At 67.6% G+C, this 12,218-nt stretch overlaps 1 protein-coding gene across 2 annotated transcripts; it reads left to right on the top strand.

Moving 5' to 3' along the window:
• Positions 1–3,733: 3,733 nt before the first annotated feature.
• Positions 3,734–11,558, top strand: TMEM184A (transmembrane protein 184A). 2 transcript variants are annotated; one of them, XM_067705302.1, is made up of 9 exons: positions 3,734–3,961; positions 4,591–4,800; positions 7,322–7,487; positions 7,996–8,086; positions 8,193–8,268; positions 8,377–8,468; positions 9,223–9,392; positions 9,864–10,061; positions 10,789–11,558. In XM_067705302.1, exons 2-9 carry the CDS (start codon positions 4,591–4,593, stop codon positions 11,046–11,048), a joined length of 1,263 nt encoding a protein of 420 aa, XP_067561403.1. In that variant the 5' UTR covers positions 3,734–3,961; the 3' UTR covers positions 11,049–11,558. The 2 variants fall into 2 exon arrangements, with proteins under 2 accessions (XP_067561403.1, XP_067561402.1); XM_067705301.1 differs by having other exon boundaries at positions 3,735–3,961; positions 4,513–4,800.
• Positions 11,559–12,218: the final 660 nt, after the last annotated feature.

The following is a 12,218-nucleotide window of genomic DNA, read 5'->3' as shown; positions in this document are numbered from 1 at the left end:
AAGACGGGGGGCGCCGGAGCACGGGGGAGGTGGGGGAGCGAACAGTCAGGAGGGCCCTCCCCGATGTGGGGCATCAAGGGGCGAAGGGACCAGAGAAAGGAAAACGGAGCAGCGTGAACGGGGCGGGTGGGGGGTGGACATCCCAGCTCCACGCGCGGCGGATGCTGCATCACCCTGTTTAACCCTCGTTGCACCTCTGAAGTGGGCGTGGGAGCCCCCCCACCTACACAGATGGGCCAGGGAGATGAAGCAGCCAGAGCTACACCCGGTCAGTGGTCCAGGAAAGATGCACGCCTGGGTGTCGGAGACTCGACAGCCAGCTGGACAGTGCGGGGAGGGACGGCTGGTCCCGAATCTGGGCAGGGCATGGTGGAGGGTGTGGCCGGGCTACCCGGGCAGGTAGGGCCGGCCTGGCAGGGCGGGTGGGGCGGGCAGCAGGGAGGGGTTTTCTGGGTCTGGGACAAGGCCAGCGCTTTGCCAGTAGCAATCGTATCAGACTGACCCAGGCTGCTGTGAGGAGGGACGGCAGAGACCTGGAGGCCTGGTGGCGGGGCCGGACAACCCTGGTCGCCCCCTCAGGCCTGGAGACCTGCGACAGACCTGGGGTCTGGCCAGATGGCCAAGGGAGCCACCAGGGAGGTGAGCTGTGCGTGTGTGTGCCTGTGTGTACACGTGTGTGTGTGTGCACGCACAGCCATGAGAGAGGTGTGGTGTCCAGCCTGGGGCCCCGTGCACCCCTGGAGAGAAGCGCCCACACCCTGAAATTCTGAGACTCACAGCTGCTCCGTCCCCACCCCATCTCTACCCCAGAGGCCCTGCCGCCTGCCAGGCCCCAGGATGCCACCTGGTGACCAGAAAGGGTCACAGGCCAGCCCAGCAGGGCCAGGCCCAGGTCGGCACCCCTGCCCCAGGTCCTCACGGAAGGGTGCCCCCCAGGGCTGGGGCAGCTCGCTCTGGGGCAGCGGGCAGGTACAGACAGGCCCTGGGCAGTCACAGGCTCTCCCTGGGGACCAAGGCAACAGGCCTGGGGAGGGGCTCGGCCTGGCCTGGGCAGGACAGAGGACGGGAGGCCTACGGGGTGAAGAGAGAAGCCTCCGAGGCCCCAGGTGGGTCCCGCTGGGCTGCAGGGCAGGGCTGGTCGGCCCGGCAGCCCAGAAGTAGAGGGAGACCACCCAAGTGCCTGACGCTGGCGGGACCCCGCGCCCAGCCCCCACCGCCAGCAGCCTGTGAGAGGAGTGGGCAAAGCCTCCCGAGTCCCCGCTCTTACCAGGGCTGACCTGCTGCACACGGCCGGCCGTCACCCGCGGAAACTGACGCTCAGAGAGGCCCACGGTTGGCCCTAAGTCACAGACACGGTGAGAGGCCAGGCCAGGGTCCCAGCCCTCGTGTCGGACCCAGGGCCCTGCTCCTGCCCGGCTTTGGGGGCCCGGTGCCCTGCCCAGAGGGGCCAGCACCTTGGACACGGGGAGGTACAGCTTCCCAAATTGCCCCCAAACTAGGGCTGGAAGGACCCTCAGCCCCCCGGCCCCTGAGGCCCAGAGAAAGGGGCGGAGTGGCTCCAGGGCCCCCAGGCTGCAGGGGTGTGCTGGGGCCTCTGCAGTCACCCCGGCCCAGGCTGTGGTGGCATTAGCTGAGTCAGTGGCCATTGTGTGGGCCGCCACCAAAGCCCAGGGCCAAATCCCATCTGCCACTCCCTGGTGGGCCGGCCTGGGGAAGGGGGCGTGTCAGGACGCCTCCCACCACCCTGTCCTCCAGCCCCGTCTCTGGAGCCCAGAGTGGGCAGCTCAGAGCTGGAAGGGCCTGGCTCAGGGAAGGCAGGAGGGGAGAGCCTGTCCCCCGTGGGAGAGAGCCGTGTGCCACTGGAAATGGCAGGCCGGCCTAGAAGGGGGGCTGGCACAGCGGGGGAGCCCGGAAGGAGGTTCGGTGCCACAATGAGGCCATTAGGTCCCTGGGGTGAAGGGCAGGCATGGGGAGGGGGGTGTTGAGGTCTGTGACTGGCCCGAGGCTCCTCGGCCACCCCACAGCTGAGCCGGGAGCTGCCCAGGGCCCCAGTCACCTGGTCACGGTAAACAGCGGTCAGAGGCATCAGCCGCCCGCGTCTGGGCGGCAGGTCTGTCCTGCGAGAGGCTTGGTCAGCGTCCAGCCCCAGGCAGGGAAATCAGGCCAGGCCGGCCAGGCCGCCTCTCCCGAATGGCTGCTGGCTGTGAGAGCAGCCGCCAGGGGTGGGGCCTCGTTCGGCCAGAGAGCCCCATGGGAGGCCGCAGGGTCAGCCTCTCCCCGGCCCCTCCTGGGACCGGGGTGCCAAGTCCCTTGCTCCCCCAGACCCGGTACCCGTGTCAGTCGTGCCCTCTAAGCCGGTGAAGCACGCCTTACCCACCCCGGGGGCCCTGTGGCTCCCGGCTGTGCGTGGCATGTGGCCCTGCTCGGGGTCTGGGGTCTGGGGCTAGGGGGAAGGCAAGGGGGTGCTGTCCCAGGTCTCCAGGGATTGCAGGGACCTGCATGCCATACCCCAGGCAGGGGCTGGCAGACCCTAAACTCACCTTTGCTGACGAGAAAGCAGAGGCCCAGCGAGGCGAAGGGGCCTGCCCAGGTGGCCAGAGAGCAGGGGCTGCCTCTGGAGCGACCGGGTCAGGAAGCCAGAGAAGGAAGGGGAGCCCCGGGTTTATAAAATGCAGCCGAGCGGCAGCGCCGCAGGTCCGGGCGCCATGGGCACGCGGGGCTCGGGGGCGGGCGCGGGGTTCGCAGGAACTCATGTCCGCTGGAGAAGGGCCAGACCACGCCGGCCAGCCCTGCCGGGCCAAGTGGGAGCCCACGCGGGACACCAGTGTCCAGGGCGTGGGCTAGGCAAGGCGCGGGGTTCCCGGCGCGCCTGTGGAAGTTGAAGAGGTGAAGAGAGAGGAGGTGACACCCGAGACGGCAGGTGGAGAGTCGGCACCGGAGGAGGCCATGAGGGGAGCCGGGCCAGGTCCCGGGGCTCTACCTGAGTCAGGATGGGGGCCTCAGGGCGAGTCTGGGGGACCCCCCGGGGGGCAGCGTGGGCGGAGGGGTGGGGGAACGGGGTGGTGTGTCCGAGGGGCTGGCAGCCTCCCCCCGGACCCTCCTGTACCCTGGACACGTGGGAGTCCCTGACTCCCACCCCTTGACCCCACGATCCAGGGCCGCAGGGAGGGTCAGGCGGCGCCAAGGATGGGACTGTGTGGGCACTTAGTCCCCAGGGTGGTAGACGGCTGAGGCCCCCACCCTGCCGGCGCCTCCAAGGGCCCAGGGGGGTGAGCCCTTCCCACTGGCCCAGGGCTGACCACAGGGCAGGCCCAGTGGCCTGTCTGTGACTCACCCCCACCCCCTCCTCCCCTCCCCCCACCCCCTGGCAGAGAAAACCAGAAATGCTTCCAATGCACCTCCTGGGGCCGGGGGCCTTTCTAACCAAGGGGAAATTCTCATGATAAATTTACCCGTTTCAGAGGGGCACTTAATATACCCTCGATGGCATGCAACTGCCACCTCTGTCTCCTTCCAGAACTTTCATCACCCTAGCTGGAAGCCCGTACCCATTACGCACACAGACCCCTCCCCCAGCTCAGGCCCGGGCAGCAGCTGCCTGGCCTTCTGGCGCAGGCAGGTGAGGGCACCTGGCGCAGGCGGGTTCCTGGGAGCCAGCTGCCTTGAGCAAACAGCCGGGGGAGGGATAGAGTGTCAAAGGGGGAGGGGACAGCCCTCCACTCCTCCCCTCCGCCCAGCACCTCCCCGCAGCCGGAGGCTCGGAGGCTCGGAGGCTCTGGTGGGCCAACGGGAGTGGAGTGCCGGCCGCCTGTCCCCAGGCCTGGCCCAGCCTCCGGAAGGCAGCCTGGTCCCAGCCCCGCGGGGGCCGCCCGTGGGGGCCATGTGGCCACACAAATGACCAGCCAGGCTTCCCTGGAGGCCGGGCCTCCCAGGACTGGCCCAGGAGCTTCCTGCCTGAGAGGTAGGTGCCGGACCCTGTGACCAGGTCTGGAGGGAGGGGGGAGGCGCCCGGCACCCCGGTGGGTTACGAGCAGCTGAGGAACAGGGCGCCCAGGGCTAGCAAGCAGGCTTGGGGTGGCCGGGGGCCCTGGCCGAGCTGGGCACCAGACGCTCGGGCAGGCCCTGTGGGTGCAGGGCGCCTCCCCACCCCGTCTGGCCTGCTTCCTGGACTCCACCCCTGGCAGGCAGGGCACCAGGGGCCCCCCGACTTTCTCAGATGTCTTTGGCCCCTGAAAAGCAGGCTCCCCACAAGCCCGGGACACCAGAGGTGGGGACCGATCGCCCCGGGACACAGTCAGGCAGCTGGTGTCTGCACCCAGGTGGCTGACCCCAGGGAAGAGGGCGCCCAGGCCCGGGCCTTGGACCTGGGTCTCTGCACACAGAGGGCTGCCCAGAGCCCAGGCAAGAGGGCAGGAGGGTCGGACCAGAACGCCCCCGGGAGGGATGGTGGCCGAGCCCAGCATGCCCGCTCAGCACAGCCTCGCCGTCCCTGCCCACCCTCTCCCCCCACAGGCACCGGGGCTGCTTCCGGCGTCTGCGGGCACCTTCGCCCTCCCTCCTCCCCGTCTGTGTCCTCCCTCGCCTCTGCAGATGACTAATGCCTCAGGGCTCCTGGGAGACCCCCTGATGTGGGCAACCGGGCCGCAGTCCAGCCCCCCGCTGGCCGTGCCCACTGGGCTGCAGGTGGACCGCGTGGGGAACAGCTCCCAGGGCACCTCCCAGCTCTTCCTCACCACGGCGCTGGCCCGTGGCATCTCGGGCGTCTTTGTGTGGACCGCCCTGGTGCTCACCGGCCACCAGGTGAGCCCTCCCCTGCGCACTCCCTTGGGAACCACTCTCCGTGAGCCACAGCTCAGCCTGGCCCTGGCCGGCCCTACTGGGGCTGTGGGTCCACGAGCGCAATGGCCTGGGTGCAGACCTCGGAGGCCTTCGGGCCAGAGGGGCAGCGCCCAGGGGCTCGCGGAGGCAGCATCGGGCCAGGGGAGGGGGCAGGGGAGGGAGAGATCTGGGCCCGAAGGTGGGCGGCCTCTTCCAGGCAGAGGGAAGAGCTCCAGCCAGGTGCCGGGCCCTTCCCCCGGGGCATTTCGTCGGCCCCTCAGCCTGTTCACTGAGGTCAGCAGTACTGTCCCCTTTCACGGATGAGAAGACTGAGGCTGGGAGAGGCCGCGGTCTTTCCTAGGCTCACGTAGCCCGGAGCAGAAAGGTCCTTCCCCTCCAGAGGTGTGGCACCCCCGCAAAGCTGGTGAGGCTGGGACGTGGCTCTGTAAGGAGTGAGACCAGGCTCTGGGGGTGGAAGCAGGGTCAGAGCTTGGCTGGAGGGGCCCAGAGCTGGGGAGATGCAGCGGTGCCAGGCCTGGCAGCGAGAGCCAGGGAGCGGGTGACAGGAGGTGGTGCCCGAGTGCAGGGCTGGGCAGAGGGGTCCCGAGCATCTCAGGCAGCGGAGGGTCTCGGGAGCCCAGGACTGCGCCAGAGAGACACGAGCAGAGCTGGGAGGGAGAGGGCTGCCTGGGCTGGAGGCACCCGGGACCTGTAGGAGGGGCCTCCGGCATCATGTGGGAGTTTGGCTTTCAGCCCGGGGGTGCTGGAGCCAGGGGAGGCTGTCGTTGCGGGGAGCTGAGAGCAGAGCTGCTGGCATGACTTGGCTGGCATTGCCATAGGGACGGGGTTGGAGGGGTGAGCCAGGAGACTGGCTGGCAGGGAAGCAGGTGGCCAGAGGCCTCCAAGGCAGGGCGGTACCCTCTCAGTGAGAGCTGCCTGCTGTGTGGTGCGTGTCCAGGTGTAGCCTCAAATAACCAGAATAAAAGGGGGACACGGCAAATGTATTAGTGGGCCGGGTGCAGCTGAGAGCGGCCGGAAGAGGTTGGGACCATCCGGGAGGCCTTCCTGGAGGAGGCAGCATTTGTCCTGAGTCTTACCAAGCTGCCCTGGAGCATCTGGACAGGTAGACCGGACAGGAGGGTGGTGCATTTGCCTCTGCAGGGAAGCCATGCCTTCCTCCCTGGTGGCAGAATGGCTTTAGGTCTGGTGTCGGCTGTGATTTGTGGGACAAGGAGCAGGAAGGGGGACGGGCACCCAACGCCCTGGGTCTGGGCCAGTTCCAGCCACAGTCTGGGCCTTGGCTTGGTCCTCTGTCTCCTGCCCTGACCTTTTGTAATCCTGGGTGCCAGCTGGGCACATGTGTTTGGAGCCCAGCGTCCTGGGGCCCCACGGCCTGGACAGTGCTGATGGAGACCCCGTGGGTGGTACTTCCCAGGCCCCACCCTCCTCCCCGCCCCCACCCGCACTCCCATGGAGGAGTCCCACCCTCCCCACCCATCCAGAGCTCAATGGGACAGAGAGACTGGACCCTCACTTTAAAGACGGGGAACCAAGGACGGAGAGAACAGCGGCTTGCCAAGGCCCTCAGCCAGGCAGTGCCAGCCCAGGAGCAGAAGTCCATCTCCTGATAGCCGCACCAGCTGGGGAGGGAGTGGCTGATAAGGAGCCTGACTGACGCCAGGCTGCCCCCGCCACTCCCCGTGCTGGGCCCTGAGAAGCTGGGTCTCTGCACACAGCCTGCCCTCTGCCTGCCCTCTCTCCACCTCCTCTCATGGCACCTCTTCCGGGAAGCCTCCCAGAGTTGCTTGGGACTACAGCCAGCTACCTGTTTGGCTGGCTCCCCGGGGCCTCTTCCTTCCAAAGACCCTGTCACTGTTTTTTTTTGTCCTCGTAGAAAATGTGGACCATCTAAGTAGGTATACAGATGAACATGAGAACCACCCATCTTTTCCTTTTGTCCAGGGATGTCTTTCCCTTCATTTTTACCCTGCTTTTTCACACACCTGCGTCCTGCTCGGTTTGTCATCCTGATGTGACCGATTGCGTTCTGTCGGAGCGTCTCCCCACGCTGGCGACTCGGGGCTGCAGGGCAGCCCTCTGCGCGGCTGCATCTCGGTCACGGGCCCCACCGCCGCGCTCAGCCTCGTGTGCGTCCCTACCATGAACGTCCTTGAACGCAAATCCTACTTTTGTTTCTGAATAAATCTGTTCCGTGGGATAAATCCCTAGAAAGGGTCAAAGGGTATCAGCCCTTTGAATGCCTCCGTGTCAAAATGCCAAACTGCTCCCCAGACCAGTCATGCCCACGAGGGGGCCGTGACTGCCGCCCATGCCCCGCCCCCGGGGAAATGCTCGTTGAATGAATGAATGAATGAATGGGCGCGTGAGTGAATGCACGTTCCCAGCGCAGAGTCCGCTAAGGGCAGGGCCCAGGGAGGTCCGCCTTGCTTCCTCCCGCGTGGCGGTGGGGGGCCGTGTCCCCAGGCCTGCCTTGCCCCCCCAGATCTACCTGCACCTGCGCTCCTACACCGTCCCCGACGAGCAGCGCTACATCATCCGCCTGCTCTTCATCGTCCCCATCTACGCCTTCGACTCCTGGCTCAGCCTTCTCCTCCTGGGGGGCCACCAGCACTACGTCTACTTTGACTCCGTGCGGGATTGCTACGAAGGTGAGCACAGCTAGCTCCCCGGGCCCCAGAGCGGCCCCAAGCTGGGCTGGCAGGCGGAGCCGAGTGAGGGGCTCCCAGGCGCCTGCACTCCCCCCGCCTGCCCCGGGGCGCCCCACCCTCCAGGCCTGAGTCTGGCTTAGCGAGGCCCCTGCAGGACGGTCGGGATTAGTGGTGCTCACGATACAAGACTCCCAGGCTCCCAAGCTGGGGGCGAGACTGCAGCTGGGCCTGCCCAGAGCCTGGGGGTGGAATGGAATGGGCCCTAGATGGGGTGGGGGGCGTCAGAGCTGCCGTGACTGCTGCAGGCCCCACCCCCACCAGGGATGGCATGTGGTCCCAGAACCCGGCCGGGAGCCCCCGTGAGGAGTGGGTCCTGCTGCGCGAGCTGAACCCCAGCTGTCTTCTGGGCAATGGGCGCCAAGGAGTGCTGAGCGGCCAGGGAGCCTTCGTGCAGGCCGGGTGCCCTCATGGACCGCCCGGGCTCACTGCCGACACCCCTGTCCTGCAGCCTTTGTCATTTACAGCTTCCTGAGCCTCTGTTTCCAGTACCTGGGGGGTGAGAGTGGCATCATGGCTGAGATTCGGGGAAAACCCATCCGGTGAGCATCTCCCCAGAGCCCGCCGGGCACCCCTACGCCCAGGGTGGGCAGCCAGGCCAGTCTGGGGTGTGTCCTCGGACACACCTCAGGGACTCCCTCACACCAGGCCCAGCTGCTTCTACGGCACCTGCTGCCTTCGGGGCATGTCCTACTCCATCGGGTTTCTGCGCTTCTGTAAGCAGGTGAGTGCCCGGCCCTTCCCAGCAGCCCCCTGACCGCCCCTGACCGCCCAGTGTGCTGGGGGTCCTCGGCCCCTCCCCCGTCCCCTCACTCTCCTCCCCCACCCCCAGGCCACACTGCAGTTCTGCATTGTGAAGCCCATCATGGCCTTGGTCACCATCATCCTGCAGGCGTTCGGCAAATACCACGACGGGGACTTCAAGTGAGGCCGGGCTGGCGCGCGCAGGGAGGGGTGGGCGGGCCCGGCCTGGGGGGCACAGGGGAGGTAGGCAGGGCTCAGCAGAGGGCTCAGCAGGGGCCAGATCCCCTCCCCCTCCTCCTCCTGGGAAAGGGCCGGGGGCAAGGCCGTGGCAAACAGACCCTTGTCACACACATGCCCTGGGGGCTCCGGGGCTTCGCGGCCCAGGCAGCGATGGGCTCCTTCCCGGCGCTACCCCACAGCAGGGCCACTGGAGGGCGAGCGTGGGTTTAAGGGCGCTTGGGCCCAGAGAGCCAAGCTCTGCGCTGGCCCGTGCCCCTGCCCTGGGTCCACACGAACTCCTCACGCGCATGCGCACTCACCCTCACACACATGCACATGTGCAGACACATGTGCTCTCACATGGGAACACACAATGAGCATGTGCACACGCTCATACAGCTGACATGCACACGAAGCGCCCACGCACGATGGTGGGTCCACGACGTGGGGGCCGTTCCCGTGCCTGGGAGGGTAGAGAGGGGAGGGGCAGCAGGGCTCTTGCCTGGAAGGGGGCAGGACCTGGAGACGACTCCCTGCAACCAGCTCCTCTGCCGCTCCCCTAGGGTGCCATCTGCAGGCCCTGGAGGGAGGGTCCAGGTCTGAGCCACTGCCGGTGCCCAGGCTGGGGGCCCAGGCCAATGGCGCAGCTGGCAGGGTGAGGAGGGCATGGGGGCGCGGGCCCACCCTCACCACCGGCCCCGGCTCTGGCCCCCAGCATCCACAGCGGTTACCTCTACGTCACCCTCATCTACAACGCCTCCGTGAGCCTGGCCCTCTACGCCCTGTTCCTCTTCTACTTCGCCACCAGGGAGCTCCTGCGGCCCTTTGAGCCTGTCCTCAAGTTCCTCACCATCAAGGCCGTCATCTTCCTCTCTTTCTGGCAGGGTGGGTGGGGCTCCCGAGGCAGGGGCTGGAGCCCAGAGAGATGCCCCAGCTGTAGCCGGCTCAGCAGGCGGCCCTCTCAGTGGGAGGCCACCAAGCCCCCGGCACGGGGGAGATGGTGGGCTCCCCACCCGGCAGGTCTGGCCCAATGTGTGGGGGAGAGGCCATGCGGGGGCGGTGGAGCCTTGTCCTCAGCGGGCCCTGGGCCAGGCTCTGGGCACCACCAGACCCCACTTCTCAGGGGACGGTGAGGGGTGGGGCCAGGGAGAGGTCAGGACAGGCGCTCGGGGAGTTCTTGGACGTCCGCTGTGCCAAGGCCCCGGCTTTGGAGGCTCCCAGCCCCTCTGGACCTCAGACCCGGCAGACCGCCGCCAAGCCCATGAGGCCGGCCTCAGGGGGACTCCTGGCTGGGGGCGGCTGCAGTCCAGTCTCCTGTCCGGGGCAGGCACCTGAGTGGCCATCACCGTCCCCCAGGGATGCTGCTGGCCATCCTGGAGCGGTGTGGGGTCATCCCTGAGGCCCAGATCATCGATGGGAGCAGTGTGCGGGCCGGCACGGTAGCCGCCGGCTACCAGAACCTCATCATCTGTATCGAGATGCTCTTTGCCTCCATCGCCCTGCGCTACGCCTTCACCTGCCAGGTGTACTCGGAGAAGAAGGAGCGCTCACCAGGTAGCCGGGGCCCCGCCAGCCCCGGGCCCCCCAGCGCCATGTCTCTGTCCCCCGTCTTGCCCACGGGCCCTGGGAATGTCGACTTGATGTGCAAGGAGATGGCCCCATGGAGGACCCAAGCTCCAGACAGGTGCCTCACCGGCACGTGGTCCAGGGGAAGAGCCCAGGCAGGCCGGCGAGCAGGCGGGCTGAACACTGAGTGAGATGGGCTGGACCTGATGTTTGGGCCCCCAAGGGTCCCTCGGTGATAGGGGGTTGGCGCAGCGCCTGAGCCTGGGCGCTCCGGCAACCATACCCAGGTGCCTGGACCAGCCTGACCAGAGAGGCCAAGGGCTGGCTGGTGCTGGTGTCCCTAAAGAATGGCCCGTTTGGGTAGGGGTGGCCTGAGCCTGGACCGCTCAGCCTGGAGTGGCCGAGGGTGTGAAGGGTTCACACCAGGGCAGAGAGAGGATGGGGGCCAGCTCACGGCGGTCTCTCTCTGCCACCTCTGGCAGGGGGTCTGGGCTGGGACAGCCCCAGTGCTGGGCTGCGGTGGAGAAGTTGGGCTGGGATTCTGGGTCCTAGGAGTCACCCTCTGCTGGCCGAAGCCAGGGCCTGGAGATGCAGGAGCCCTGGCCCAGGCAGCCCCGAGGCTGGTGGGGAACAGGTCAGGTCCTGGGGTCCGGGTGCACGGGGGAAGATGATGGGGCGCAGGGAGCACCCCAGCCCACCCGCTGCCTGTCGCCAGCCCCCACGGCACCCATGCAGAGCATCTCCAGCGGCCTCAAGGAGACCGTGAGCCCGCAGGACATCGTGCAGGACGCCATCCACAACTTCTCGCCCGCCTACCAGCAGTACACGCAGCAGGCCACACACGAGGCCCCGGGACCCGGCCAGGGCAGGGACCCCTTGCCCAGCACCCACCCTGGCATAGATGTTGGCTCCAGCAGGGGCAGGAAGAGCCGCAACATGGAGAAGAGGATGCTGATCCCCGCGGAGGAGCTGTAGGGGCCCCGGGGTCAGCAGCCGCCTCCAGGCCGCTGGGAAAGGACAGGGCCCCTCACCCACCGACCGTCTTGCCAAAGGTCAGGCCTCTCCTAGGAGCCTCCTGCTAGGCCCGTGGAGCCCACTGCCCATCCCACCTCTGGCCAGTGGAGCAGGTCGCTTGGTAGCCCTGCCAGGCGCCCCGGGGCCGCACCATCGCCTGGTGGGCCCTCGGCCTCAGAAGAGGGCACCTGAGACTACCTGACAAGCCCAGGGACCTGCCGGGCTCACCTGGCCATCGGTTCGGGTGGCCTCCCTGGATGGACAGCTCCCAGGCAGGGCCGGGCACCCCGGAGCTGCGGGCCTTACAGGCAGGAGGGCTCCACACTGAGTGCAGGAGGCGGGGTGGCCCCATGGAGGAAGGGCCGGTGTGGCTGCTGGGCGTCTGGGAGGGGCTGGGGCCACGGGTGGAGGGCTCCGGCTTCCCGGTGAACTGCACTTATTTATGCATAAACAGCCTGGGTTTTCTAGTGACTCTAGTGGCCTGTGTTCCTGCAGGGTCAGTGCTCTAATGAATGGACCACAGTGAGGCGGACAGATGAGACCCATCGTGCGAAGTCTGGGTGCAGCGGGGAGGGTCCCCGTCCACTCTGGGGCTGCGGGCCACAGTAGCAGCTCAGAGCAGGCAGGCAACGAGCTCAGACTAGAGCCGGGATGGCCTGCCCCGCCGTGCGCACGGCTGTGCGGTCCGGAGCCTTGGCTTCCCCAGTTCAAGGCCCCGTGCCAGCCCTGCTCGAGGAGGGGGCTGGTGCCCGGGGGGCCTGGGGCCCAGGAGGCGGAACAGGACGGGGGAGTGAGGGTGGGCCCTGGACGCCGGGCCCCGCGTGGGGAGGGGCGGCAGCGGGTTGTGAGCCTTGGTCCGTCCAGTGTGTCTGGGGCGCTCAGTAGGGTGAGGTGGGAGCCGGGGAAAGGTGCCGGGGTGGTGCGCCCGCGGGCAGGCGTGCAGAGCTGGCAGCGCTGCAGCAGGAAGGCCTGGGCACCACCCAGCCACGACCTCCCACACCTCCCGGCCGCCGGCTCCCACGTCACCCAGGGAGAGAGGGAAAGGCACCGAGGGTCTCAGAGAGACTGAGCAGGGCAGGAACCAGCGTACGGTTTCCAGGGCAGAGTGGGGTCACCCCTGTCCCCCTGTTC

This window comes from Pseudorca crassidens, chromosome 15 (genome assembly GCF_039906515.1).
Source record: "Pseudorca crassidens isolate mPseCra1 chromosome 15, mPseCra1.hap1, whole genome shotgun sequence".
NCBI classification, from domain to species: Eukaryota; Metazoa; Chordata; class Mammalia; order Artiodactyla; family Delphinidae; genus Pseudorca; species Pseudorca crassidens.
The sequence above is the reverse complement of the archived record's forward strand: the minus strand, read 5'-3'. Positions and strand labels throughout refer to the sequence as shown.